General features: G+C 45.4%; 1 protein-coding gene across 1 annotated transcript in view; it reads right to left on the bottom strand.

Annotated features, from left to right (window-relative positions):
- LOC311243652 (dedicator of cytokinesis protein 3-like) overlaps nucleotides 1-25,867 on the bottom strand; it is a gene marked incomplete at both ends in the record, with an annotated part of 140,568 nt that overhangs the window by 50,288 nt on the left and 64,413 nt on the right. The window contains 12 exons of the mRNA XM_084332960.1: nucleotides 660-806; nucleotides 1,198-1,325; nucleotides 3,475-3,667; nucleotides 6,750-6,920; nucleotides 12,653-12,734; nucleotides 12,899-12,999; nucleotides 13,499-13,582; nucleotides 14,187-14,284; nucleotides 14,553-14,724; nucleotides 15,165-15,271; nucleotides 17,951-18,113; nucleotides 18,796-18,920. Coding sequence (XP_084189086.1) covers nucleotides 660-806; nucleotides 1,198-1,325; nucleotides 3,475-3,667; nucleotides 6,750-6,920; nucleotides 12,653-12,734; nucleotides 12,899-12,999; nucleotides 13,499-13,582; nucleotides 14,187-14,284; nucleotides 14,553-14,724; nucleotides 15,165-15,271; nucleotides 17,951-18,113; nucleotides 18,796-18,920 — 1,571 coding nt within the window. The remainder of the gene's footprint in view (nucleotides 1-659; nucleotides 807-1,197; nucleotides 1,326-3,474; nucleotides 3,668-6,749; nucleotides 6,921-12,652; nucleotides 12,735-12,898; nucleotides 13,000-13,498; nucleotides 13,583-14,186; nucleotides 14,285-14,552; nucleotides 14,725-15,164; nucleotides 15,272-17,950; nucleotides 18,114-18,795; nucleotides 18,921-25,867) is intronic.

Below are 25,867 nucleotides of genomic sequence, written 5' to 3'. Positions count from 1 at the left end.
CTAGAACTCTGGTGGATGGATGGAGAGTGGAAGTAAAAGCAGAGAAGAGTAGCCATGTGTTCACACTACGGGCTACAGAGCAACAGGAAGCTGCAGACGAACACGCCCATCACGCAACGCTCCTTGCAGTGCGTGACGGATGACAGATCCCGGCGTGACGAGTGACAGCAGGCTGTGAGCTCAACCTTTTCCTCACGCTCCAATGACGCAGTGAAGCGTCAACAAATCACAACACAGACAATGATATTTCTGCTGAAAGAGAAACAGACAGATACCTTTCGACTTCAAATTCAACTTAAATATCATAACATTTCCAAAGAATTAAGCTAGCAGTTGCTCTCATTGTTGGAGCATTTGACTGTAAAATGATTTCATCAAAAAGAAAAGATATCTGGAGTGGTTAGATATTGTTAGTTCATGTTAAACATAATTCATGTTAAGGTGAATATTTTATGATTGTAATCTCATTACATTTAGTAGGGATTTCTCTTCTACTAGTAATGTCATGCTAATCATACTGATTAATGATGTACAAAGACAAACTAGGCGTGGGAAAACAAAACAACCAGTTAACAACACGGACAACATGGCGGCACACAGGGGACGGGGGGGACGGGGGGGGGGGTGTGGTGGGATTAACGCTGGCAGTATAGGCTAACCGTGATCTCAGCGGTGCACTGGGGACAACGCTGCCCTCTAGACGTCTCCACGGACTGAGACTTGCTCATGATGGACAGCAGAGTCTGCAGGAGCACGTCCAGGAGGCTCTCCACCATCATCTCCACCTCCTCCTGAACCGAAGACTCCTGAGAGAGATACGAGGAGGAGGAGGAGGAGGAGGAGGAGTTGGAGGAGGAAGACAAGCAAGGGGGGGTGTATGAATAATTGATATACAGACATATGCTGCTTAATAGACCATTTAATACTGTAGTTTATTACTGGACATGCCACTGCTGCGTTGCGATAACCAAATATATTTCAAATAGAAGCATGGGTTTTATACTGGATATTTCATACATTATTTTCACGTTTGTTTTTTAAATCAAAACCTATGGTAAATGAGAGCTTATGGACTCAGTATCCCTCATCCTTACTATAGAATACTGAGTTCTAAGTTCTAACAGGAAATGGTTGACTCAGTAAAGGACGATATAGCCTATCCCCAGTTAAACACTGAACATGTATAAAGCACTGTACCAGAGAGCTGGTCTTGATGATAGCAAATATACTGCTGAGGATCCCAGAACAGATCAGTAGCTCCCTCTGCTGGCGGAGATGCAGGTGGATGTGATGCAGGACCACAGGCAGCAGGATACTACGAGACTCTGGGGAGGAACAAGCAGAGGAGGGTGAGAGAGAAAGAGCAATAGTGAGAGAGAGAGAGAGAGAGAGAGAGAGAGAGAGAGAGAGAGAGAGAGAGAGAGAGAGAGAGAGAGAGAGAGAGAGAGAGAGAGAGAGAGAGAGAGAGAGAGAGAGAGAGAGAGAGAGAGAGAGAGAACGACCACATCAAACAAGAGGTGGACGTGGGCAAATACTGCGGCATGGTCATGCTGGACCTATAAAAGGCCTTCGACACTGTCAATCACTCCATTCTGATTGACAAGCTAAAAGCAATTGGTTTTGATAGCTTATCAGTGAGCTGGATGCAATCCTACCTGGAGGGGAGAGAACAGATGGTAGAGGTAAACGGTACTCTATCCCCCCCCCTCACAGTGAGCTGTGGTGTTCCACAAGGAAGCATACTAGGACCGCTACTCTTCCTAATTTATGCAAATGACATGTCGTCAGCCTGTGACTGCAACTTGTTCCTGTTTGCGGACGACTCAGCCCTGCTGGTCTCTGACAAGAACAAGTTGCAGGTTGAAAAAACCCTCAGCTCGGAACTAGGCAAAATCTGCATATGGCTCGCTGATAACAAACTATCATTACACATGGGCAAAACAGAGTCCATTCTCTTCGGTTCAAATAACAAACTCAGCAAGACCGACGGCTTCTCAGTTGCAGTGGGTGACAATATTGTCACAAGGAAAGACGAAATTACCTACCTGGGTTCCATCCTAGAGGCAAATCTTTCCTGTGACAAAATGGCATCCAATGTAATAAAAAAAGTCAACCAACGAACTAGATTCTTGTACCGGATCTCCTCTCTGGTAAACAACAATACCCTGAAGACTCTGGCAGGAGCACTCATTCAAGGGTACTACGACTATGCGTGCACCTCATGGTACCAAAGCACCTCAAAGGCGCTTAAAACAAAATTACAAACATCACAAAACAAACTGGTCAGACTACTACTTGACCTTACCCCCAGAACCCACCTCACCCCTGCCCACTTTGACAACCTAGGATGGCTTAGAGTAGACGACAGAGTACAGCAACTTGCAATGGGCCTGGTCTACAAGATACACTATACGACTAAGGTACCCATGTACATGTCAAAATACTTCCCAAAGGTCAGTGAATACCACAACCACTACACCAGAGGAAGCTCAACAAATCATGTTAAACCCAGATTCGGCTCAAACAAGGGACTAAACACGTTTAGCAATTATGCCACATCAATGTGGAACGCCCTACCCAAAGCTGTAAAGGAATGTGAATCCCTACCCACATTCAAAACTGCTCTTAAAGAGCACCTACGGGAGGCTGCAATTCGAAACTGGCCACCGTAAATGCCCAAAACCCCCACCACCTCCTAATAGACAGTCCCCTCCCCACCGCATGTAATATATTCCCTCCCCGCCGTATGGATATTTCTCTCCCACCCACCCCCTCCTAAAATACAGTCCCCTCCCCATCATATGTATATACTCTGTCAGGATCTAGGGGTAACAGTACTGGATATTTGAATACCGTTTATGTCACAAATGTATCAGTACTAAATACCTATATGTCCCTATGCCATAAATGTCATGTATGTTGTGTATGTCATAAATGTCTATATGAATTGAAAATGGGGGACCCTGATGGAAACAAGACAAACGTCTTTTTCAGGTCTGCATCCCCTTAACAATTGTCTGTATTGAGCCGTACTGTATTGTACCCATTCTGCAATCTGTTAAATAAAGTTTTCATTCATTCATTCAGAGAGAGAGAGAGAGGAGAGAGAGAGAGAGAGAGAGAGAGAGAGAGAGAGAGAGAGAGAGAGAGAGAGAGAGGGGGGGGAGGGAGGGAGGGAGGGAGGGAGGGAGGGAGGGAGAGAGGAGAAGAAAGCAGAGAGAGAGAGAGAGAGAGAGAGAGAGAGAGAGAGAGAGAGAGAGAGAGAGAGAGAGAGAGAGAGAGAGAGAGAGGGAGGGAGAGACTCTGCTTTCCAAAATTTAAATCTGTATTGTTGTGAAAAGAAACTGTGTTGTTGTTGTTTTCGTTTCTTTCGGTTTACACCACAACCATTGACTTTGAGTTAGAACTCTGGAACCCAGTTGGTCCCAGAGCACAGGAAACATAATGTTGTTCCGTTTTTAACCCCTGTCTCACCAGGGAAGAAGAAAAGACGGCTCTCGACGGTCCTCGCGATGGACTGCAGTTTGACTACATCCATCGACTGGCCGATGTCCACCGTACTGGGCATGCTCCCCAGGGTGCCTCGCACGTACTCTGCCACCTCTTGGACGGTGAACATCTGCAGCAGCTCATCGAAGATATCTGGGAAGCTGTTCAACAATGCTGCCTGAGTGGGGGAGGGGTGGGGGGGGGGGGCACAGAGAGGACGAGAGAGAAGACATTGTATACATATCTCACTTGTTATGGTGACGGGTAGTGTGGGGGAAATATGGAGCTTGTCTGCTCCTTCTGTCCCATCTCCTCAGAGAGGAAATGTCTTTAACCCCTCCCTTCCCCAAAACCTCCATTTGACCCATTTTATGGTGTCCCCCCTCCCCCCTCCTGACTATAAAGGGGTCTCTCTCTCTCCATTCTCCCTCTTACTTCCTGGTGTCCTAGCTAGTAACCTGGATGGGAGCCATCCAGCCATTCTCTCTACTATATTTTATATGTATTGATCACTCTGAGTTAATAAATCGTATTAACCGGATCCATTTGACTGAGTAAGTTATTCATATTCTCGACAGTAGCTTACATTCCAAGTGGACAGCAACAAAAAAGAATAGAACATCATGTCATCGCAGGGAGATCTCCTCACTGTGACACACAGTAGGGCAGGGAGATCTCCTCACTGTGACACACAGTAGGGCAGGGAGATCTCCTCACTGTGACACACAGTAGGGCAGGGAGATCTCCTCACTGTGACACACAGTAGGGCAGGGAGATCTCCTCACTGTGACACACAGTAGGGCAGAGAGATCTCCTCACTGTGACACACAGTAGGGCAGGGAGATCTCCTCACTGTGACACACAGTAGGGCAGGGAGATCTCCTCACTGTGACACACAGTAGGGCAGGGAGATCTCCTCACTGTGACACACAGTAGGGCAGGGAGATCTCCTCACTGTGACACACAGTAGGGCAGTGCGATTAATTTAAGTTTAAATTTCAATTATGATTTTCTCCTCTCACATTTCGAAACATCTTCGGCAACATGTAGAAGACGATAGAAAGGCAGCCTTTTGTCGAGGTAAAGGTAAAACAAATTCGTCATCATATGATGATCTGAAATGAATGAGTAATCGTGTTTAATAATTGTGATTTCAATATCAATCAAAGTAATTGTGATTATGATTTTTTTGCCATTATCGAGCAGCCCTAACACAAAACAGGACGGGCCAAGTCGAGCTCTGCTGTTCCGATGCCAGTGATAGATCTTAACTGCGGCTCTCAAAAGCACACTGCCTTCTGTAGGAATATATGCTCTTGGGGGAGAACTTCACCTAGGCATGGTGTTCGATCAATACAATCTGCGATTATCAACAATCCAAATCTACAGAACTGACAGCAGATTGAGGTTTAAACAACAACATCACCGCACACATCAGCAGGTTGGTGGTGGGCATGCAACCTCTGTTACGCTTGGAGATTAACACAGGGGGCGCTGTGATTTACTGAGACAGACGAGAGCTGTGGAGCATGACCACAGAGAGGCATGCAGCCGAAAACGCCGGGGGCGAGGCAACAATGGGGGGTTCTTTATTTATCCAATCAAACAAAGTGTAGAATGAAAAGAAAAAACAAACAGAGCAGACATGGTAAATAATTAGTGAAAAACACAAAAGCAAACTAAACAAAAACATAAAACCAAAGATGATTAACTCATTCACGGCCAACCACGACTATAGTCGGGTTATCTCGCCACCGGTTGAGCGCCAAAACCGGAGTATAGTCGGGTTTTCATCTTTTTCTTTTCAGATTTTTTTATTCATTAGAGGCTCACGGACCTCGGTGTTACCATTGGAACTCATTCGGAGACCCCGAGAGTGCAATACCGGCCGAATCCTGCTAGGTGGCAGTATCGCCCACCCTTTGAAACCTTACTTCACACTGTGTGTCACATCTAATGTCGTCCGGGCGGAGAATTTAGACCAAGCCAGGTAAATCGCTTCATCCAAGCACTTTGAAACGCGGTCAGCACACTTGAGGCATATCTTGTGCCACTTCATGTCAGGGACCCGATGGACACCAATACTGGAAATCGTGATCAGACAATTGGAATATTCTTTTTGGAATAACCCAGATCAAAGGTAAGGACTATCTGACGTCAATTCCACCTTGATCCTACAATGATTTTATATCAATCCAGCCGATCAACGTATGTAGTATTCAAAACGAATGCCGTTGCTGGCGATCAGAGCATCAAAAAATGACCCCCCCCCCCCCCCCCCCCTTGATGCATTCATGATGAAACATAATACCTATTATATACCTTTTGGAAATAGTAACGTGTCCAGTCGAGCAACGCGAACACCTTTAGCTAAATTCACATATCGCTCCATAACACAGTTACCAGGAATTAGCTAGGATCACTCTGAAACTATACAATATTCACCACGGTATAACACGCAAACGTATACATGAAAAATTATTTTTTACATGTTGGACGAGGGATAGTTACTGTCAAATGAGCCATAGTATTGTCTCCATAGCTATAATATAGAATATAGATATAGCCCTGCAAACACTGCAACGCACAGTGAAAATCCCTATCTTTTAAAGCGTGGCCCATTGAGTACAAGGATGGATAAAACGGCTGGCCGTGAATGAGTAAAACATGGCACAAAGATGTCCAAAGTACAATGACACAATATTTTGGGGCTGTTAATTAGTGAAACAGACGCAAACGAAACAAAAATGTAGATACATTTATAACCAACAATGGCACATGGAATGGAATCATGAAGCAGATGATTAAGACAGACAGTACAAAGGTGACAAAGAGGGAGACAGTGATTGTCAGGGAGTGTTAATTAGTGAATCTGAATTCCTGAATTCCTAGACAATGACACTGTGGGGCGGGATGGCTGGTTTGAGCGACCACACCTGCCCCGGGTCAAGCTAATTAGACCTGGGAGCAGGGGTGGCTGAGCACCTGTTGCCCATTGAGGCAATCGATGTGCACAGGTTAAATCTGCTGTCCTCACGCACACATGGGAGAGAGCCTTTGTCTCTAGACAACCTGTACCATCTGCTCTGGCTTCTAACAACTTGCCACTGCTCTTCAATAAACCCATCTGTGTTTTCACCGTCTCTCTGTCTGCAGAATACATGCAGGTGATCAATGCAGTCCCTGTGACAGATAGCACATGAGGACGTGGCTAATAGGATGAGACAATGCTAGTTATAGGGAAGTGCTAACCGCCTGACCTGAGTGAAGACCAGGGTCTCGGAGCTGCGGCTATCCAGGCTCAAGACAAATCGGATGGACTGGAAGAGTTCTTGGATGCTGGCCCGGAACTGCTCCTCCTCCATGCCGCAGGTGGCTCGAGAGTACAGGATACGAGACTGGACGATGAACTTGAACAGGTACTCCAGAGCCTGAAAGTGAGGGGGGGGGGGGGTTGACAGGACAGACAGAATGGTGGATTACTCACCCTTGGATGCAGCATGCATGCTCCTGGGGACCACGGAATACCAGGGGCCCTGAAGGACTGATGTTACTGTGTTTGTGTGTGGGTGCATTTGGAATGTCTCACTAATATGAATTGGAATATGTGCCCGTGCAGGTACAGTTTAAATTGAAAAAAAAGTTGGTTTGGAGCCCATCGGTGGACTAATCCCTCCACCGGCAGATGTTGAGAGAAATACATCCTCTTACAGATCCCTAACAATACAAGGAACATACCAAGCGCTGGATGGGACTGTCTTGATGTAGTCAATGTGAACCCGTCTAGAGAAACTCAATATGTGAAAGAGATGTTTCCGACCTTCAAGCCTGAATATAGAAGATCTATATACATGGGCTCTGTGTCATCAAAGAGGAAACAGGAAATCCAAAGACGTTGTCGGTGAACATGTTGTACTCAGCATTTTATTATGTAAACATGTCAATAGTCGTACAGCGGAGGGTATTGATAACTTCCTTCCATTAACCTTTTCCTGTCCAGGGTCTGCATCCCCTGTAACCTCATATAAGTTCATATTACTCCTGATTCTGCTTGACATTCCTCATCTGGCCTGCTTGTCAAGCCTTCTCTCACTGGCCACTGCTTTATGTCTCACCAATGAATCTCTGTTGAAAGAATCAGGACAGAGTTTTTTTTTTTTTTTTTTTCAATCTTTGTGTTTGTTCTGTTGCCCCCTAACCTTAACCAGAAAGATGTGTCTGCCAGTATAATATATATGTCTATATACTGTATACATGGTTCTCTAGTCCCTGTCCTCTTGTCTCCCTGCTTAGGTCCAGCAGATCTATGTCTGTGTCTCCCAGCTGTGTCTCATTTGTCTTACCCCATTCAGTCTTACCCTTTCCAGTCTTACCAAAGAGGAAACAGGAAATGCAAAGACGTTGTCTGTGAACATGTTGTACTCAGCATTTTATTATGTAAACATGTCAATACTCATTAACCTTTTCCTGTCACAGGGTCTGCATCCCCTGTAACCTCATATAAGTTCATATTACTCCTGATTCTGCTTGACATTCCTCCTCATCCCCTGTTCTCTACGTGCCTGCCTGTATCCTACATGCCTGCCTGTTCTCTAGTTGCCTGCCTGTATCCTACATCCCTGCCTGCCTGACCTTATTAAATGCCCCGTTTAGAATTTTTACTGTGCCATTTGCGTCGGTCTCCTGTCTGTGTCCTGCCCGTGGGTCCTCTACACACAACACCCATACAGTGGTGTACATCAGATCCTCTGGCTCTTCTCGCAGTCACGCCTACTTTGGGTGGAAAACACAGACACAATTCCTATATATACCGCTATTGTATTTGGCCCGTATAAATAATCGGAAGAATTTTTAAGAATCAAGTTGCGTCAAGCTACCCATTCAGTCTTACCCCTTCAGTCTTACCCCTTCAGTCTTACCTTCAATCTTACCCCTTCAGTCTTACCCCTTCAGTCTTACCCCTTCAGTCTTACCCCTTCAGTCTTACCCCCTTCAGTCTTACCCCTTCAGTCTTACCTTCAGTCTTACCCCCTCAGTCTTACCTTCAATCTTACCCCTTCAGTCTTACCCCTTCAGTCTTACCTTCAGTCTTACCCCCTCAGTCTTACCTTCAATCTTACCCCCTTCAGTCTTACCCCTTCAGTCTTACCCCCTCAGTCTTACCCTCAATCTTACCCCTTCAGTCTTACCCCTTCAGTCTTACCCCTTCAGTCTTACCCCTTCAGTCTTACCCCCTTCAGTCTTACCCCTTCAGTCTTACCCCTTCAGTCTTACCTTCAATCTTACCCCTTCAGTCTTACCTTCAATCTTACCCCTTCAGTCTTACCCCTTCAGTCGTACCTTCAATCTTACCCCTTCAGTCTTACCCCTTCAGTCTTACCCCCTTCAGTCTTACCCCTTCAGTCTTACCTTCAATCTTACCCCTTCAGTCTTACCCCTTCAGTCGTACCTTCAATCTTACCCCTTCAGTCTTACCCCTTCAGTCTTACCTTCAGTCTTACCCCTTCAGTCTTACCCTTTCCAGTTTTACCCCTTCAGTCTTACCCCTTCAGTCTTACCTTCAGTCTTACCCCTTCAATCTTACCCTTTCCAGTTTTACCCCTTCAGTCTTACCCCTTCAGTCTTACCTTCAATCTTACCCCCTTCAGTCTTACCCCTTCAGTCTTACCCCTTCAGTCTTACCTTCAGTCTTACCCCTTCAGTCTTAAGGTGCTCCCATAGTCGAGCGGACCGTACACGGAGCGGACTCGCGCGGACTCAAAGCAGACCCAAAGCGGACCCAAAGCGGACTCAAAGCGGACTCAAAGCGGACTCAAAGCGGACTCAAAGCGGACTCAAAGCGGACTCAAAGCAGACCCAAAGCGGACTCAAAGCGGACTCAAAGCGGACTCAAAGCGGACTCAAAGCAGACCCAAAGCGGACTCCAAGTGCGAAGCTCCAATTTTCTAATGCGCGGACGTCCGCGCCGCTCACTTGGTGTCACATAAAAGGCTGCTCTGCGTTTTGGTTGACATCGACCTGCATTTATTGTGACGCCGATCTGCATTTACTCTGACCAGTCGCTCCGTGCCAAGAGAGAGTAGGGCTTGAGATGTTTGAATGGCATTTCTAAATGAAGTGTGTAAACACCAGTTTTATTTCGAAATATTCTATGTTATCTCCGTTTCCAATATTTCGAAATAAAACGGGTGTTTTTATTTCATGCAATGCGTGTTTGCCATTTCAGCACCACGCGCTGTCCACCTCATGTTGAGCAAGGCTATATGGTACATTGCACCTCGCTGCCTATATACCTGTTATTCAAGTGTGTAAAACTGCCCGTTTTATTATTGAAATATTGGAAACGGAGATAACATACTCTTTATTTTGACATCGGATGACGACGACATGACAGTAGTTGAACAGCGTGGGAAAAATTGTGTAAACTGGCGCGAGACATGTAGGAAATTGGTCCGCAGTGGTCCGCGGATGTACGCTCGACTATGAAAGCTCAAACTGTCCGCGCGGACCTCGCAGAGTCCAGTCCGCGTACAGTCCGCTCGACCATGGGAGCACCTTTACCCCTTCAGTCTTACCCCTTCAGTCTTACCCCTTCAGTCTTACCCCCTTCAGTCTTACCCCCTTCAGTCTTACCCCTTCAGTCTTACCCCTTCAGTCTTACCTTCAATCTTACCCCTTCAGTCTTACCCCTTCAGTCATACCTTCAATCTTACCCCTTCAGTCTTACCCCTTCAGTCTTACCTTCAGTCTTACCTTCAGTCTTACCCCTTCAGTCTTACCCCTTCAGTCTTACCCTTTCCAGTTTTACCCCTTCAGTCTTACCCCTTCAGTCTTACCTTCAATCTTACCCCCTTCAGTCTTACCCCTTCAGTCTTACCTTCAGTCTTACCTTCAGTCTTACCCCTTCAGTCTTAAGGTGCTCCCATAGTCGAGCGGACCGTACATGGAGCGGACTCGCACGGACTCAAAGCAGACCCAAAGCGGACCCAAAGCGGACCCAAAGCGGACTCAAAGCGGACTCAAAGCGGACTCAAAGCAGACCCAAAGCGGACTCAAAGAGGACTCAAAGCAGACCCAAAGCGGACTCCAAGTGCGAAGCTCCAATTTTCTAATACGCGGACATCCGCGCCGCTCACTTGGTGTCACATAAAAGGCTGCTCTGCGTTTTGGTTGACATCGACCTGCATTTAATGTGACGCCGATCTGTATTTACTCTGACCAGTCGCTCCGTGCCAAGAGAGAGTAGGGCTTGAGATGTTTGAATGGCATTTCTAAATGAAGTGTGAAAAACACCAGTTTTATTTCGAAATATTCTATGTTATCTCCGTTTCCAATATTTCGAAATAAAACTGGTGTTTTTATTTCATGCAATGCGTGTTTGCCATTTCAGCACCACGCGCTGTCCACCTCATGTTGAGCAAGGCTATACGGTACATTGCACCTCGCTGCCTATATACCTGTTATTCAAGTGTGTAAAACTGCCCGTTTTATTATCGAAATATTGGAAACGGAGATAACATACTCTTTATTTTGACATCGGATGACGACGACATGACAGTAGTTGAACAGCGTGGGAAAAATTGTGTAAACTGGCGCGAGACATGTAGGAAATTGGTCCGCAGTGGTCCGCGGATGTACGCTCGACTATGAACGCTCAAAGTGTCCGCGCGGACCTCGCAGAGTCCAGTCCGCGTACAGTCCGCTCGACCATGGGAGCACCTTTACCCCTTCAGTCTTACCTTCAGTCTTACCCCTTCAGTCTTACCCCCTTCAGTCTTACCCCTTCAGTCTTACCTTCAGTCTTACCCCTTCAGTCTTACCCCTTCAGTCTTACCCCTTCAGTCTTACCTTCAGTCTTACCCCTTCAGTCTTACCCCTTCAGTCTTACCCCCTTCAGTCTTACCTTCAATATTACCCCTTCAGTCTTACCCCTTCAGTCTTACCACCTTCAATATTACCCCTTCAGTCTTACCCCTTCAGTCTTACCCCTTCAGTCTTACCCCTTCAGTCTTACCCCTTCAGTCTTATCTTCAGTCTTACCTTCAGTCTTACCCCTTCAGTCTTACCCCTTCAGTCTTACCCCATTCAGTCTTACCCCTTCAGTCTTACCCCTTCAGTCTTACCCTTTCAGTGGTAGAATATTTACATTTCCCTACCTGGACACTCAATATGACTTGTATTAATCTCTAAGTGACCTTAACACTATGAAGTAATTATTTCTTGGACTTGAAAGTCTTCAGCATGATTTACTGTTTGTTTTGTTTGTTTTTCTGTTTACTCCCCACAAGTAGTTTCCCCCCAAAAAAGAGGCGTGTCCGTGTCAATCACATTGTTCATGGCACAATACTGGTCTGATGTTGGTTAGGATGGCACGGTGGCACAGTGTTGCCTCACAACAAGAAGGTCCTGGGTTCGAACCCCGGGGAAGGGCTTTCTGTGTGGAGTTGTGAACTACTCCTCACTGGTTGAGGTTAAATGCTGCTCCTACTGTAGCTACTCCTCACTGGTTGGATGGTTAAATGCTGCTCCTAGCTACTCCTCACTGGTTGGATGGTTAAATGCTGCTCCTAGCTACTCCTCACTGGTGGAGGTTAAATGCTGCTCCTAGCTACTCCTCACTGGTTGAGGTTAAATGCTGCTCCTACTGTAGCTACTCCTCACTGGTTGAGGTTAAATGCTGCTCCTACTGTAGCTACTCCTCACTGGTTGAGGTTAAATGCTGCTCCTACTGTAGCTACTCCTCACTGGTGGAGGTTAAATGCTGCTCCTAGCTACTCCTCACTGGTGGAGGTTAAATGCTGCTCCTACTGTAGCTACTCCTCACTGGTGGAGGTTAAATGCTGCTCCTAACTACTCCTCACTGGTGGAGGTTAAATGCTGCTCCTAGCTACTCCTCACTGGTGGATGGTTAAATGCTGCTCCTAGCTACTCCTCACTGGTGGATGGTTAAATGCTGCTCCTAGCTACTCATCACTGGTGGATGATTAAATGCTGCTCCTAGCTACTCCTCACTGGTGGATGATTAAATGCTGCTAGTAACTACTCCTAACTGGCTGGCTGGTTAAATGCAGAGGGTGAATTCCAGGTATTATGTTTAAATGTGCTTGATAAATAAAGAGATTCTATTCTATTCTTCTATGTCTATCAAGCATGAGACTCTTACCCTCATAGCCTCCTGGATGTGGTCCTGTCTGACAACCTCAGCAGAACGGTCCATGTACCATTTTAGACATCGGATCAACTCTCTGCAAATACACATTGAGAAGACTAAGGGTCAGTATTAGGCTATTTGTATGTAACTCAATGGGTATCTAAACATCAAGTTTATTATTGACCTTTTTTAATGTGTATTCATATTTATATATAAAGTATTTTAAGTAAAAAATAATAGTTTGACTAATTGTTTTACTTGTAAGCCAGAGCTCCAGCAAAGTGGTTTTGGATGTAGGAGTCCATGACAGGCCTGAAGTGGTAGAAACGACTGTCCCTGAGCAGGTTTATGATGAAGACCTGAACACAGACAGATAAATACATATTACCTGTATGTCCAGTCACAGTCCATTAACTAAAACATGATACATATGGTGGTATGTCTTTAAAACAGTGGTTCTCAAACTACGGGTCGCGACCCAAAGTGGGGTCGCGGGGTAGGTGACAGTGAACGCATTGACGCGCATTGACAAAAAAAAAATCCAATTGAGTTTTACACCCGGCAGCTGTGTGTATTTGCCATGACTCGCCCCTTCATCAATGGAGGCCGACACACGTATTCCAATACACATCTCACTACACCCTGCGCAGTTATAATCGCGGGAGGGGGGTCTGGTCTTTTGTGAAACAACGTGTGCTTTTATTTTGATATTCCTTATTTCCACATTGAAATTACGCGATACATTAAGTGTGGGGTCGCCAAAAGATTTCCTAAATAAAATGGGGTCGTGGTATAAAAAAGTTTGAGAACCCCTGCTTTAAAAGAATACGAAAATAGCAATAATGTTGTTTTCTCTACCAGTGACTGGAAAACCAGCGGTCCGTATTTATCCGTGTTGTCGTCCAGGAGACAGAAGAGTGTGTCCAGGACGTCTCGCAGGAACTGCAGGGAACAGGGAACTAGAATCAGCGAAACCATCACATTAAAGCTCCAGTCTGTTATCTAAATAGAAACAAAAGTGTACCAAAAAAAAACACAGCAAAGGAAGAAATGTAGCTCCTTCAATGTCTATAATGTAGTGGAGGTTTATATAGTTTATATAGGTTATATAGTTTATATAAGTTATATAGTTTATATAAGTTATAGTTTGTATAGGTTATATAGTTTATATAGCTTATATAGCTTATATATGTTATATAGTTTATGGTTATATAGCTTATATAGGTTAAATACAGTAGTTTATATAGGTTATATAGTTTAGGTTATATAGGTTATATAGTTTATTATATTACTTACTTACTTACGCCTACTACCCCTTCTGGGGCATAGGCCGTCAACAAGTTTAAGTTTATATTATAAAGGTTATATATTTTATATAGGTTATATAGTTTATATAAGTTATACAGTTTATATAGATTATATAAGTTATATAGATTATATAAGTTGTATAGCTTATATCGTTTATCTAGTTTATATAGGTTATAGAGTTTATATAGTTATATAGTTTATATAGGTTATGTGGTCTGTTGCACCAGTGGATAATAACCTTGACAATCTCCTCTCCACTGATCTGACGTAGTCGACCCAGAATATCCAACACCCTGTCCGGATGGGCCTTCCAGTTCAACAAGGCCAGAAGATCCACTGAGAACACAAGAGAATACGTTACATGGTACATGGTGTAGTACAGAATAGAATAGAACAGAATAGATTAGAATAGAATAAACAGACAGACAGAGAGACAGACAGAGAGACAGACAGAGAGACAGACAGACAGACAGACAGACAGACAGACAGACAGACAGACAGACAGACAGACAGACAGACAGACAGACAGACAGACAGACAGACAGACAGATAGATAGATAGATAGATAGATAGATAGATAGATAGATAGATAGATAGAGCCTACCGTTCTGTGTGAGTTTGGTGGAGCAGAGCACTGTAGAGACCCAGAACGTCTCTTTCGGGCTCCTCTGGAAAGGCAGGTTGGCAGGCAGGTTGGGACAGCTGTTGAAATCCTCCTTACAGCAGGGCATACTGAGGTACAGGCCCTGGTTGCTGAAGGTAGCGTTCTCATCACACTACGCAGCGGATGAAGGGAAGGACCCAGGAGTCAGTGCTCTGTTAGACTTGGCCTGTGTCAAACATTGGGTGTATTCATGTATTGAGTACTGGATGGGTGGGGATGACTACTTAGGACAATGCAATAAGTGCCAGAAAGTTCATTTTAACTTTTATAAGGTTAAATCTGTTGATCTGTCTGTGATTTATAACTTACCTGACAGTAAACCCCACCTGTCTGGTTACCCCAAGGTGTAAACAACATGATAAGAAGTACTTCCAAATACTATTCAACCCAGGTTTGTTGGTGCTATGTACGGAATGCAGTGTTTCTAAAATCTATCTGCGTTACTATCATAACGTGCTCTTGACGTGTCACTCCTGCACCTCTTTACCCCACCATACCGCGTGTCTGTCACGGAGCCAGCGGCCGCGTGATTGTGTTAATCGTGCTTCTCACCTTGTAGACGTAGAGCTCGTGGCTCTCGTCTGACAGCGTGGTCCCGTCCTCTCTCATCAGAGGCGTGAAGGCGAAGCCAAACAGCTTCTTCTCACCCTTGTCTTTAGCTGAAAGGAAGTGCATCACATCATATTGTACCTTCCATCCACGTAAAACAACTACTTCTTGTCGTCCTAAGCATGTCTCAAACCGGTACCTGGTAAAACAACTACTTCTTGTCGTCCTAAGCATGTCTCAAACCAGTACCTGGTAAAACAACTACTTCTTGTCGTCCTAAGCATGTCTCAAACCAGTACCTCATAAAACAACTACTTCTTTTTGTCCTAAGCATGTCTCAAACCAGTACCTGGTAAAACAACTACTTCTTGTCGTCCTAAGCATGTCCCAAACACGTGAATACTTTCGGCAGCCAACATGCCCTTCCGCCTTGCTCTGATTGGCCGAGCGCGCGCATGCGCATGAGCCGCGACACGCTCCTCTGCCAGGCAGGAATACTCAGCTCCGCTTAACGCAATTTATACAAATGGAAGTATTGATTTCGCCGTAACGAATCATTAAAAAAAAATACCGTTAACTGGAATATGTTGTGCCTTTACACATATGTTGGATTATGTAATTGGTTTGTCATGACAAACCAATAAAAAATCGCGAATTAACCGGTGGCTACAACAACACACAGTAACTACATGCATCATTGTTTACAATGAACGGTGGGGCTAATCGAAAGGACTGGACACGGACGCGTTAAACAGCAATCAATTAATTTAATATAACAGTCCGGTTCTGTGTTTGTTTGTGTCTGTAGATTGTTGGTGAACAACTAACGCGTCCGTGTCCAGTCCTTTCGATTAGCCCCACCGTTCATTGTAAACAATGATGCATGTAGTTACTGTGTGTTGTTGTAGCCACCGGTTAAGTCGCGATTTTTTATTGGTTTGTCATGACAAACCAATTACATAATCCAACATATGTGTAAAGGCACAACATATTCCAGTTAACGGTATATTTTTTTAATGATTCGTTACGGCGAAATCAATACTTCCATTTGTATAAATTGCGTTAAGATTCCTGCCTGGCAGAGGAGCGTGTCGCGGCTCATGCGCATGCGCGCGCTCGGCCAATCAGAGCAACGCGGAAGGGCATGTTGGCTGCCGAAAGTATTCACGCGTCCCAAACCAGTACCTGGTAAAACAACTACTTCTTGTCGTCCTAAGCATGTCCCAAACTGGTACCTGGTAAAACAACTACTTCTTGTCGTCCTAAGCATGTCCCAAACCAGTACCTCGTAAAACAACTACTTCTTGTCGTCCTAAGCATGTCCCAAACCGGTACCTGGTAAAACAACTACTTCTTGTCGTCCTAAGCATGTCCCAAACCAGTACCTGGTAAAACAACTGCTTCTTGTCGTCCTAAGCATGTCCCAAACCAGTACCTCATAAAACAACTGCTTCTTGTCATCCTAAGCATGTCTCAAAGCGGTACCTGGTAAAACAACTGCTTCTTGTCGTCCTAAGCATGTCCCAAACCAGTACCTGGTAAAACAACTGCTTCTTGTTGTCCTAAGCATGTCCCAAACCAGTACCTGGTAAAACAACTACTTCTTGTCGTCCTAAGCATGTCCCAAACCAGTACCTGGTAAAACAACTACTTCTTGTCGTCCTAAGCATGTCCCAAACCGGTACCTGGTAAAACAACTGCTTCTTGTCGTCCTAAGCATGTCCCAAACCAGTACCTGGTAAAACAACTACTTCTTGTCGTCCTAAGCATGTCCCAAACCGGTACCTGGTAAAACAACTGCTTCTTGTCGTCCTAAGCATGTCCCAAACCGGTACCTGGTAAAACAACTGCTTCTTGTCGTCCTAAGCATGTCCCAAACCAGTACCTGGTAAAACAACTACTTCTTGTCGTCCTAAGCATGTCTCAAACCAGTACCTCATAAAACAACTGCTTCTTGTCGTCCTAAGCATGTCCCAAACCGGTACCTGGTAAAACTGATTCTTGTCGTCCTAAGCATGTCCCAAACCGTAAAGAGAAATCTACTGTGCTAAGGTGTAGCAGCCAGTGGTCTGCAGCAGTGACTCACTGGAGCAGTGCCTGAACTCAAAGCGGAGGTGGGATCCTCTGAAACGCGTCCGTGTCCAGTCCTTTCGATTAGCCCCACCGTTCATTGTAAACAATGATGCATGTAGTTACTGTGTGTTGTTGTAGCCACCGGTTAAGTCGCGATTTTTTATTGGTTTGTCATGACAAACCAATTACATAATCCAACATATGTGTAAAGGCACAACATATTCCAGTTAACGGTATATTTTTTTAATGATTCGTTACGGCGAAATCAATACTTCCATTTGTATAAATTGCGTTAAGATTCCTGCCTGGCAGAGGAGCGTGTCGCGGCTCATGCGCATGCGCGCGCTCGGCCAATCAGAGCAACGCGGAAGGGCATGTTGGCTGCCGAAAGTATTCACGCGTCCCAAACCGGTACCTGGTAAAACAACTACTTCTTGTCGTCCTAAGCATGTCCCAAACTGGTACCTGGTAAAACAACTACTTCTTGTCGTCCTAAGCATGTCCCAAACCAGTACCTGGTAAAACAACTACTTCTTGTCGTCCTAAGCATGTCTCAAACCAGTACCTCATAAAACAACTGCTTCTTGTCGTCCTAAGCATGTCCCAAACCGGTACCTGGTAAAACTGATTCTTGTCATCCTAAGCATGTCCCAAACCGTAAAGAGAAATCTACTGTGCTAAGGTGTAGCAGCCAGTGGTCTGCAGCAGTGACTCACTGGAGCAGTGCCTGAACTCAAAGCGGAGGTGGGATCCTCTGAAACGGTCTATGGGGATCGGCAGCTTGACCATCTCGCTCCAGCGAGGGCTGTTGTTGTGGTAGAGGACAAAGGAACGATGTTCGCTGGTGTTGGGCTCCCCACTGCCCAGGCTGATGCAGTCCTGACACACACACACACACACAGGGTAGAGTCTCACTAGAGATATACAGTACAGTGGATGGATGGATGGATGGATGGATGGAAGGATGGATGGATGGATGGATGGATGGATGGATGGATGGATGGATGGAGCTCCATGGATGGATGGATGGATGGATAGAAGATAGATAGATGGATAGAAGATGGATGGATGGATGGATGGATGGATGGATGGATGGATGGATGGATGGATGGATGGATGGATGGATGGATGGATAGACAGTTAGGGCTTGTGTCCATAGCGGACGTTTTTTTCAAGGCGGACCGCTTTGAAAAGCAAAAAAGCTCAGAGCGTTTTCCTGAGTCTCGCGACTGCCGCGGCTCCGCCACTTCCTCGATGTTGATTGGTCGGTCGAAAAAAGTTACCTTGATGAGCGCGCTCCTTTCCAAAAGTTGAACTAGTTTCAACTTTAGGCGCTGGGAGCGCGCCGCCCAAAAAAACGCTGCCGCAGAGAGCGCATAAACGCGAGGCGCGGCGCTGGGAAAAGGAGCGCGTCTGTCACGTCTGTAGCATAGAAATGAATGACAGAAAGGAGCTGACGACTCATAAAACGTCCGCTATGGACACAAGCCCTTACACTGTTAATAATGTGACGCAAAGCACATGATCAGAGCAGGCAAACAGGAGACGTGTTGTTCCATACTTTGAGCGTGTCCCCGTCAGCATAGAGCACGTAGACCGTGACCTCGATGTTCTTCTGGACACTCTTGCCTCCCCTTTCAAAGTCTCCTCGCTCCAGGGTCAGATACAGGTCGTTACGTGTGTCACCTTGGACACAGACACAAGAGGAGAAAGCCCGGGTGAGTCCATCTGACACACCAGCACGTCACGAACACGCCCTCCTGACACGCCAGCACGTCACGAACACGCCCTCCTGACACGCCAGCACGTCACGAACACGCCCTCCTGACACGCCAGCACGTCACGAACACGCCGTCCTGACACACCAGCACGTCACGAACACGCCGTCCTGACACACCAGCACGTCACGAACACGCCCTCCTGACACACCCTCCTGACACACCAGCACGTCACGAACACGCCCTCCTGACACACCAGCACGTCACGAACACGCCCTCCTGACACACCCTCCTGACACACCAGCACGTCACGAACACGCCCTCCTGACACACCAGCACGTCACGAACACGCCCTCCTGACACGCCCTCCTGACACACCAGCACGTCACGAACACGCCCTCCTGACACGCCCTCCTGACACACCCTCCTGACACGCCCTCCTGACACACCAGCACGTCACGAACACGCCCTCCTGACACGCCCTCCTGACACACCAGCACGTCACGAACACGCCCTCCTGACACGCCCTCCTGACACACCCTCCTGACACACCCTCCTGACACACCCTCCTGACACACCAGCACGTCACGAACACGCCCTCCTGACACGCCCTCCTGACACGCCCTCCTGACACACCAGCACGTCACGAACACGCCCTCCTGACACACCCTCCTGACACACCAGCACGTCACGAACACGCCCTCCTGACACACCAGCACGTCACGAACACGCCCTCCTCTGTAGAACACCATCCCAGGCCTCCCCGGACATCAATGTCACCGCTAGTCACAATAACGTGCCCCCCCCCCCCCCCCCCGAGAGACCATGACATCTCCTGAAGCTCCCAGGCTGGGATAAAGGTATTGTAAATGGTAAATATAAAATGGTGCATTTATATATCTCTTTTATCCAAAGCGCTTGTTCCTCACATTCACCTATTCACTCACACATTCACACACCGACAGTGGAGGCAACCATGCAAGGTGTCACAACCTGCTCATCGGGAGCAATTATGGGTTAAGTAGTGTCTTGCTCAAGGACACTTCGACACACTGCCCGGGAGGAGCGGGAATTTAACTGGCAACCATCCGATTACCAGAAGACCGCTCTACCTCCTGAGCCACTGTATTGTGAAAACGTTATAACGTACACATGTGCACAAACGTTCCTGTCAGCCTTGGTCTGGAGTGCTCCTCAGATGAACTGAGCGTGGTCGTCATAAATCAGCCAGCTGCGCGGGAAACATGGCCGGCCGGTCGAGGCGTGGGCACAGCCGCGTCATTGCTCTCCTGAATGAGGAACGGCCCTCCTGAGTTGTAGCACACAGCGGCTCATAACTGTCAATGGCATATCAATGGCCACAGTGGTGGGGGAGATATTGCAGTTATTTATAAGATCAGATTAAGGTTATTTATATCTAAGTCATATCCTTGGGGACAGATGAGTCACAGAGAGTGGCATTGGGAGGTATTTCAGACTAACCGGAGGGGAGGGAGAGGTGGGCCACTGTTCAGTCTCAATGGAAGCCAAACAGAGTGACACCGGCTGATGAAACAATCCGAAATAAACACTAGTTTCTTTCTCTCCCTTTCTCTCTCTCGCTCTCTCGCTCTCTCTCTCTCTCTCGCTCTCTCTCTCCTTTCCCTTCCTCTGTACCTTCTTTCTTTAGATATCGTTGAAGACTACAATTCTTCACAATTAGCCTAAACACCTTGTTGTGAAGGGCCAGATTAACACTGAGAATCTACGTTTTATTGTTTTATATAACTTGTATATTATTTATATATATAAGCGATATCCCTTTAAGCCTCCGTTTGAATCATAGCATTATTCGCTTTCCTCATTGGATAATGCCCTTGACGTTCGCGGCGCCAAGGACCGCGCCCCTGAGACAGGTTCAAAGGCGAGTCTGGACAAGTTGGGACATGCCTGGTGCCAGCGCATTGATTCCAGACAAGAGCTGAGGCTGGGCACTAGAAAGCCCTCTAAGTATATATATCGTGGAAGGCGCGAACAGTAGCAGTTCGGTGAAACAGTGTGTTCGTCTAAGTAGCAGTTGTATGAAGTAACGTGAAGTTCGTCCGGAGTAATGCAACAGCAGTAGCTGCACCTAGCGTATAGCAGAGTCAAGTTCGACCTAACTTAATGTGAAGTAAAGAGTCGTCATTTAGTGTGAATCGTATTACAGCAGTTCGTTCGGTGTGCAGCATTAACAAGCAGTTCGTTCGTTTAGTAATTAGTGTGAACCTTAGCAAGTGTGTGTGGACTTAGTAATTAGTGCCAGCACACGAGGAGGGCCTAGTGGAACTATTGGACATGTGCGCATTGGAACCTACCGCGGCGATATTGTAGAACCATTATTGGTTTGATTATAGTGATTGTGGAACGTACTACCGTGGAGAAGAGCATCGTTAATACCCACTGTCGTTTGGATTTAACTACCTTGAAGATCTTACCTCGGGCTAGCTTCGAGGACGAAGCTGGCTGGCTATCATCATTGCTATCGGGCATTGGATTACAGCTATTACCTTGCTACTGAGCACTTGGATTATAAGGACCGGATCCGTATGAGAACCCCTTTTCTTCAAGTGAACAGCCTGAGTATCCGTACCTTCTTCCTTCCCCTGGAGCTTACAACTCTGGGAGGATATCACCTCCAGCGGTACCCTCGTTTGCCCCCCTATATTGCCATCCCACGCCAGGCGGCGTTTGGTCTAGTATACCCAGCTTAGGAATTATTCATTCCCACTGACTTTGCTACTCGCTGACTTTCTCATATTATTCGCCATAAAAGAGCGACCAAGTCATTCCCATTTGTATATTGGATGCATAATAATAAATACTGTAAATGATATCTCCTTGTCACCGTGCCGTCTATTCTGAGTGTCTGCCATATTTAACTGTACTGTCTGGCAAGTAATAATAATAATAAGTAGTAGTGGTTTAATCTATCACAATCTTTAATACAGTCAGGGTTTTGTAACCCCTCAGTTACACACCTAATGAGGCACCTGACCCGCATGCCTGTGTTGTGCACGTGGGGGGATTTTGGAAATGGGGCAATGTTTAGCGTGTAGCATGTAACAAACTACATTGTGTAGAAATGAACTGATTAATCAGTAATGGACTATGAACAATGCCTGTAAAATGAGCCATACAATTGTCTCCATAGCTATAATACAGAACACACAATGGGTCTGCCCCCCCCCCCCCACCCCCTGTTCCTTGTCCCTCTTTTTCATGTGATCCTCTCCCCCTCACCTCACGCCTACCCTGTGTTTTCAGTCAGGTAGCCTCCCAGTCCTACTGTTTAACCCCTTAAATCTTTGACTGCCACCGACTTTTCCCATCTGTACTGGTTAGCGCCAGCGTTATTGACCATTTTAGCGATGTTTGCAGACCCATCGTGTGTTCTGTATTATAGCTATGGAGACAATTGTATGGCTCATTTTACAGGCATTGTTCATAGTCCATTACTGATTAATCAGTTCATTTCTACACAATGTAGTTTGTTACATGCTACACGCTAAACATTGCCCCATTTCCAAAATAATCCAGTCTTTTTCCATAGATCGCGAGATATGACACATTATATGGAATAAGCCCAAATCGTTCTGGTTGATCGCCTGAAGCCCCAAATACTCCTAAATCAAAGGTATATACCATGTACATATGTGCCTTCACAAAATCATCAAGGGGAGGAGGGGGGGGGGGGGGGGGGGGCGTGTATCACTTCCGCAACGGATTTAGTTGGATTTCGGTTTCCGGGTTCGCCTGATTGGCCGCGACGGCCACGTGACACGCGTGGCACGCCCCCGCGGCAGCGGCAGTGTTGCCGCTGCAAATCAGAGCAATATTGTCGCGCCATCTTCTGAGTGCAGACGCGCTGCTGTTTAATCACTTTTCCCACTTCAATGACAGAGCTGCTGTTTAATGCTCACTTTTCCCACTTCAATGACAGAGCTGCTGTTTAATAATATTGTCGCGTTGTGGAAAGCAGGATGAGAGAGCGTAGATTTCAGTGTGTATCATTTAATCATTTATCATTTAACATTTGACAGGCATACATTGTTGTCATACAGAAGTACAGAAAACTTTTATTCAAAATGCTTCTTACTGTTACTGTTAGAGACTGTGCTAGACAAGATAAGTATGAAATAAAATAGTATAGCATGTAAAATAGAAGTAAAAATAGAGGTCACGCTGTTCAGTATAGACATATGTACAATGTTCGATGCAGAATAGAAGTAACTGAGTTACCATACAATATACAAATGCAATGTACTAATATACAATACGCTATAGTGCAAAGCAGCAATAGGATGAGGTACAATTTACAGTAAGGTGTACGAGTTGCAGTGCAAATGCTTCTTACTGTTGCGCTCCAGAGACTGTTACCATACAATATACAATATAGGCCTACTATGCAATGTACTAATATACAATACGCTATAGTGCAAAGCAGAAATGGGATGAGGTACAATTTACAGTAAGGTGTACGAGTTGCAGTGCAAATGCTTCTTACTGTTGCGCTCCAGAGACTGTTACTGTACCATACAATATACAATATACTATGCAATGTACTAATATACAATACGCTATAGTGCAAAGCAGAAATGTAAGGTGTACGAGTTGCAGTGCAAATGCTTCTTACTGGCGCGCTCCAGAGACTGTTAAGCATTTTGGATAAAAGTATTCTGTACTTCTGTATGACAACAATTTCAAATGTTAAATGATAAATGATTAAATGATACACACTGAAATCTACGCTCTCTCATCCTGCTTTCCACAACGCGACAATATTATTAAACAGCAGCTCTGTCTTTCAAATGTTAAATGATAAATGATTAAATGATACACACTGAAATCTACGCTCTCTCATCCTGCTTTCCACAACGCGACAATATTATTAAACAGCAGCTCTGTCTTTCAAATGTTAAATGATAAATGATTAAATGATACACACTGAAATCTACGCTCTCTCATCCTGCTTTCCACAACGCGACAATATTATTAAACAGCAGCTCTGTCATTGAAGTGGGAAAAGTGAGCATTAAACAGCAGCTCTGTCATTGAAGTGGGAAAAGTGATTAAACAGCAGCGCGTCTGCACTCAGAAGATGGCGCGACAATATTGCTCTGATTCGCAGCGGCAACGCTGCCGCGGGGGCGTGTCACGTGGCCGTCGCGGCCAATCAGGCGAACCCGGAAACCGAAATACAACTAAATCCGTTGCGGAAGTGATACACGCGGGGGGGGGGGGGGTAGTCTTGGTTTAGGTCCGGTAAGATACAACACTGTGATCATTACAGAAACATATATAAAAAATTATTCCAATGATCCCATCGGCGATTACTCGTTTATATGTAATTACTCGTGTATACGGGAAACTATAGGTTTTGAGGCGAGGAGATCTCCTAGCGATTGCTCTGCAAGAGCTCCTCCCCCTCAGAGCGAGTCAGGATAGAAAGTTTAGTTCAGGACACAGTTTAGTTCAGACAATCGGAGTTCAAAAGATACTGCCACCGAGATTCGATCGTCATTACAATTCCAACATAGGTAGATGAATCAGAGACACCTAGAGGGCTCCGGCTGACTGTATAGAACGGGGATCAAAGGAAAATATCAAAGGATCAAAACCTGAGAAATCTCGGGTTTCTGTTGCTCAACGGTTGGTGAGTTAACCCGACTTTTCTCGGGTACGGCGCTGAATGAGTTAAACCCGAGATTTATTTCACGTCACTAATAGATCAATACAGTCCGTATTAATTAATGTTGCGTTTCTTTTTCAAATGTAGCCAAGAGTATAGACCCTAACCCTATCAAAACAGCAGTCAAAGTGTATATTTTCAGCACTACGTTTGTTTACCAATGATTTTAAATGCTATTAGTGAAATATGAGTTTCTAAAAATCTCAGCGCATTGCATCGGAAACTGGATGATTTAGACGCGAGGAAATGGGGAGACACAGGGCTTTTGATGGACATCGAAATTTCATAAAACTACACTACCCAGCTCACACCAGCCGCTGATGTGAAAAATAAATATTGACGTTATTTCCGTGATTATATCTCACGGGTCGAACAAACCTGAACATTATTGCCATAAAATACAACGTATATTGTTTATTTACCTTTCTGTAAACGTCTACAAAAAAAAAGTGTCGCACCGCAATCAAGCTATGGATATTATACAAAAGTAACTGTACTTACAGTAGATTTCATTCACGGTCTTTGATGCCCTGTAACGGGCGCCTGGTGGTACTAAATCCAGATTTAACTCTGCCATTGGAAAGAGGAGATTTGGCCCGATGCATAGATGTATGACTTGGCCATAATAAGGTCATTTATAGGCCTGATATTCTATATTCTATATTCATATTTCAAATGGCATGTGTCCGGATGGCCAAATTCAGTACTGTATCTACAAAAACCCCTGTAAATCATCTGCCCTTTATTCATTTGCTTAGAATTTGTGTACACTTGATCTCTAGAAGGTGCTGAATGAACTCAGTGGCTCATCAGAGCTAAATTGTTCACGTCTGGTCAATGTTAGCATGGTGTAGGCCTGTCCCTGACTAAGGATTTGTATAGTCGACTTTGATTGGCCAAAATGCAATTTATTGGTCCACTGATGGATACATCTTGATATTTGCTAACTCTAGTGTGTTCATTAGACGGGGTGAAATCCTCTTTCAATGCCTCTGTGCCCGTTTTATTAGGCAATTAGCCTCGCTGGTATGCGCGCCATTAGCGTTAGCCTTGCTAGGTCTCTTTGCTTTTGGAAAGAATGATCCCAAAAAGCTAAAAACAATTATAATTATATATATTATCATTTTTAGATTTTTTCTTTTTGCATTCGACTAAGAGGTTGGCAGTCGACTACGGCTCCTTTCGATCGATTATTCGACTAGTCG

Source organism: Notolepis coatsorum (assembly GCF_963971535.1).
Source record: "Notolepis coatsorum genome assembly, chromosome: 17".
NCBI lineage: Eukaryota > Metazoa > Chordata > Actinopteri > Aulopiformes > Paralepididae > Notolepis > Notolepis coatsorum.
This window is presented reverse-complemented; position numbering and strand designations above follow the sequence as displayed.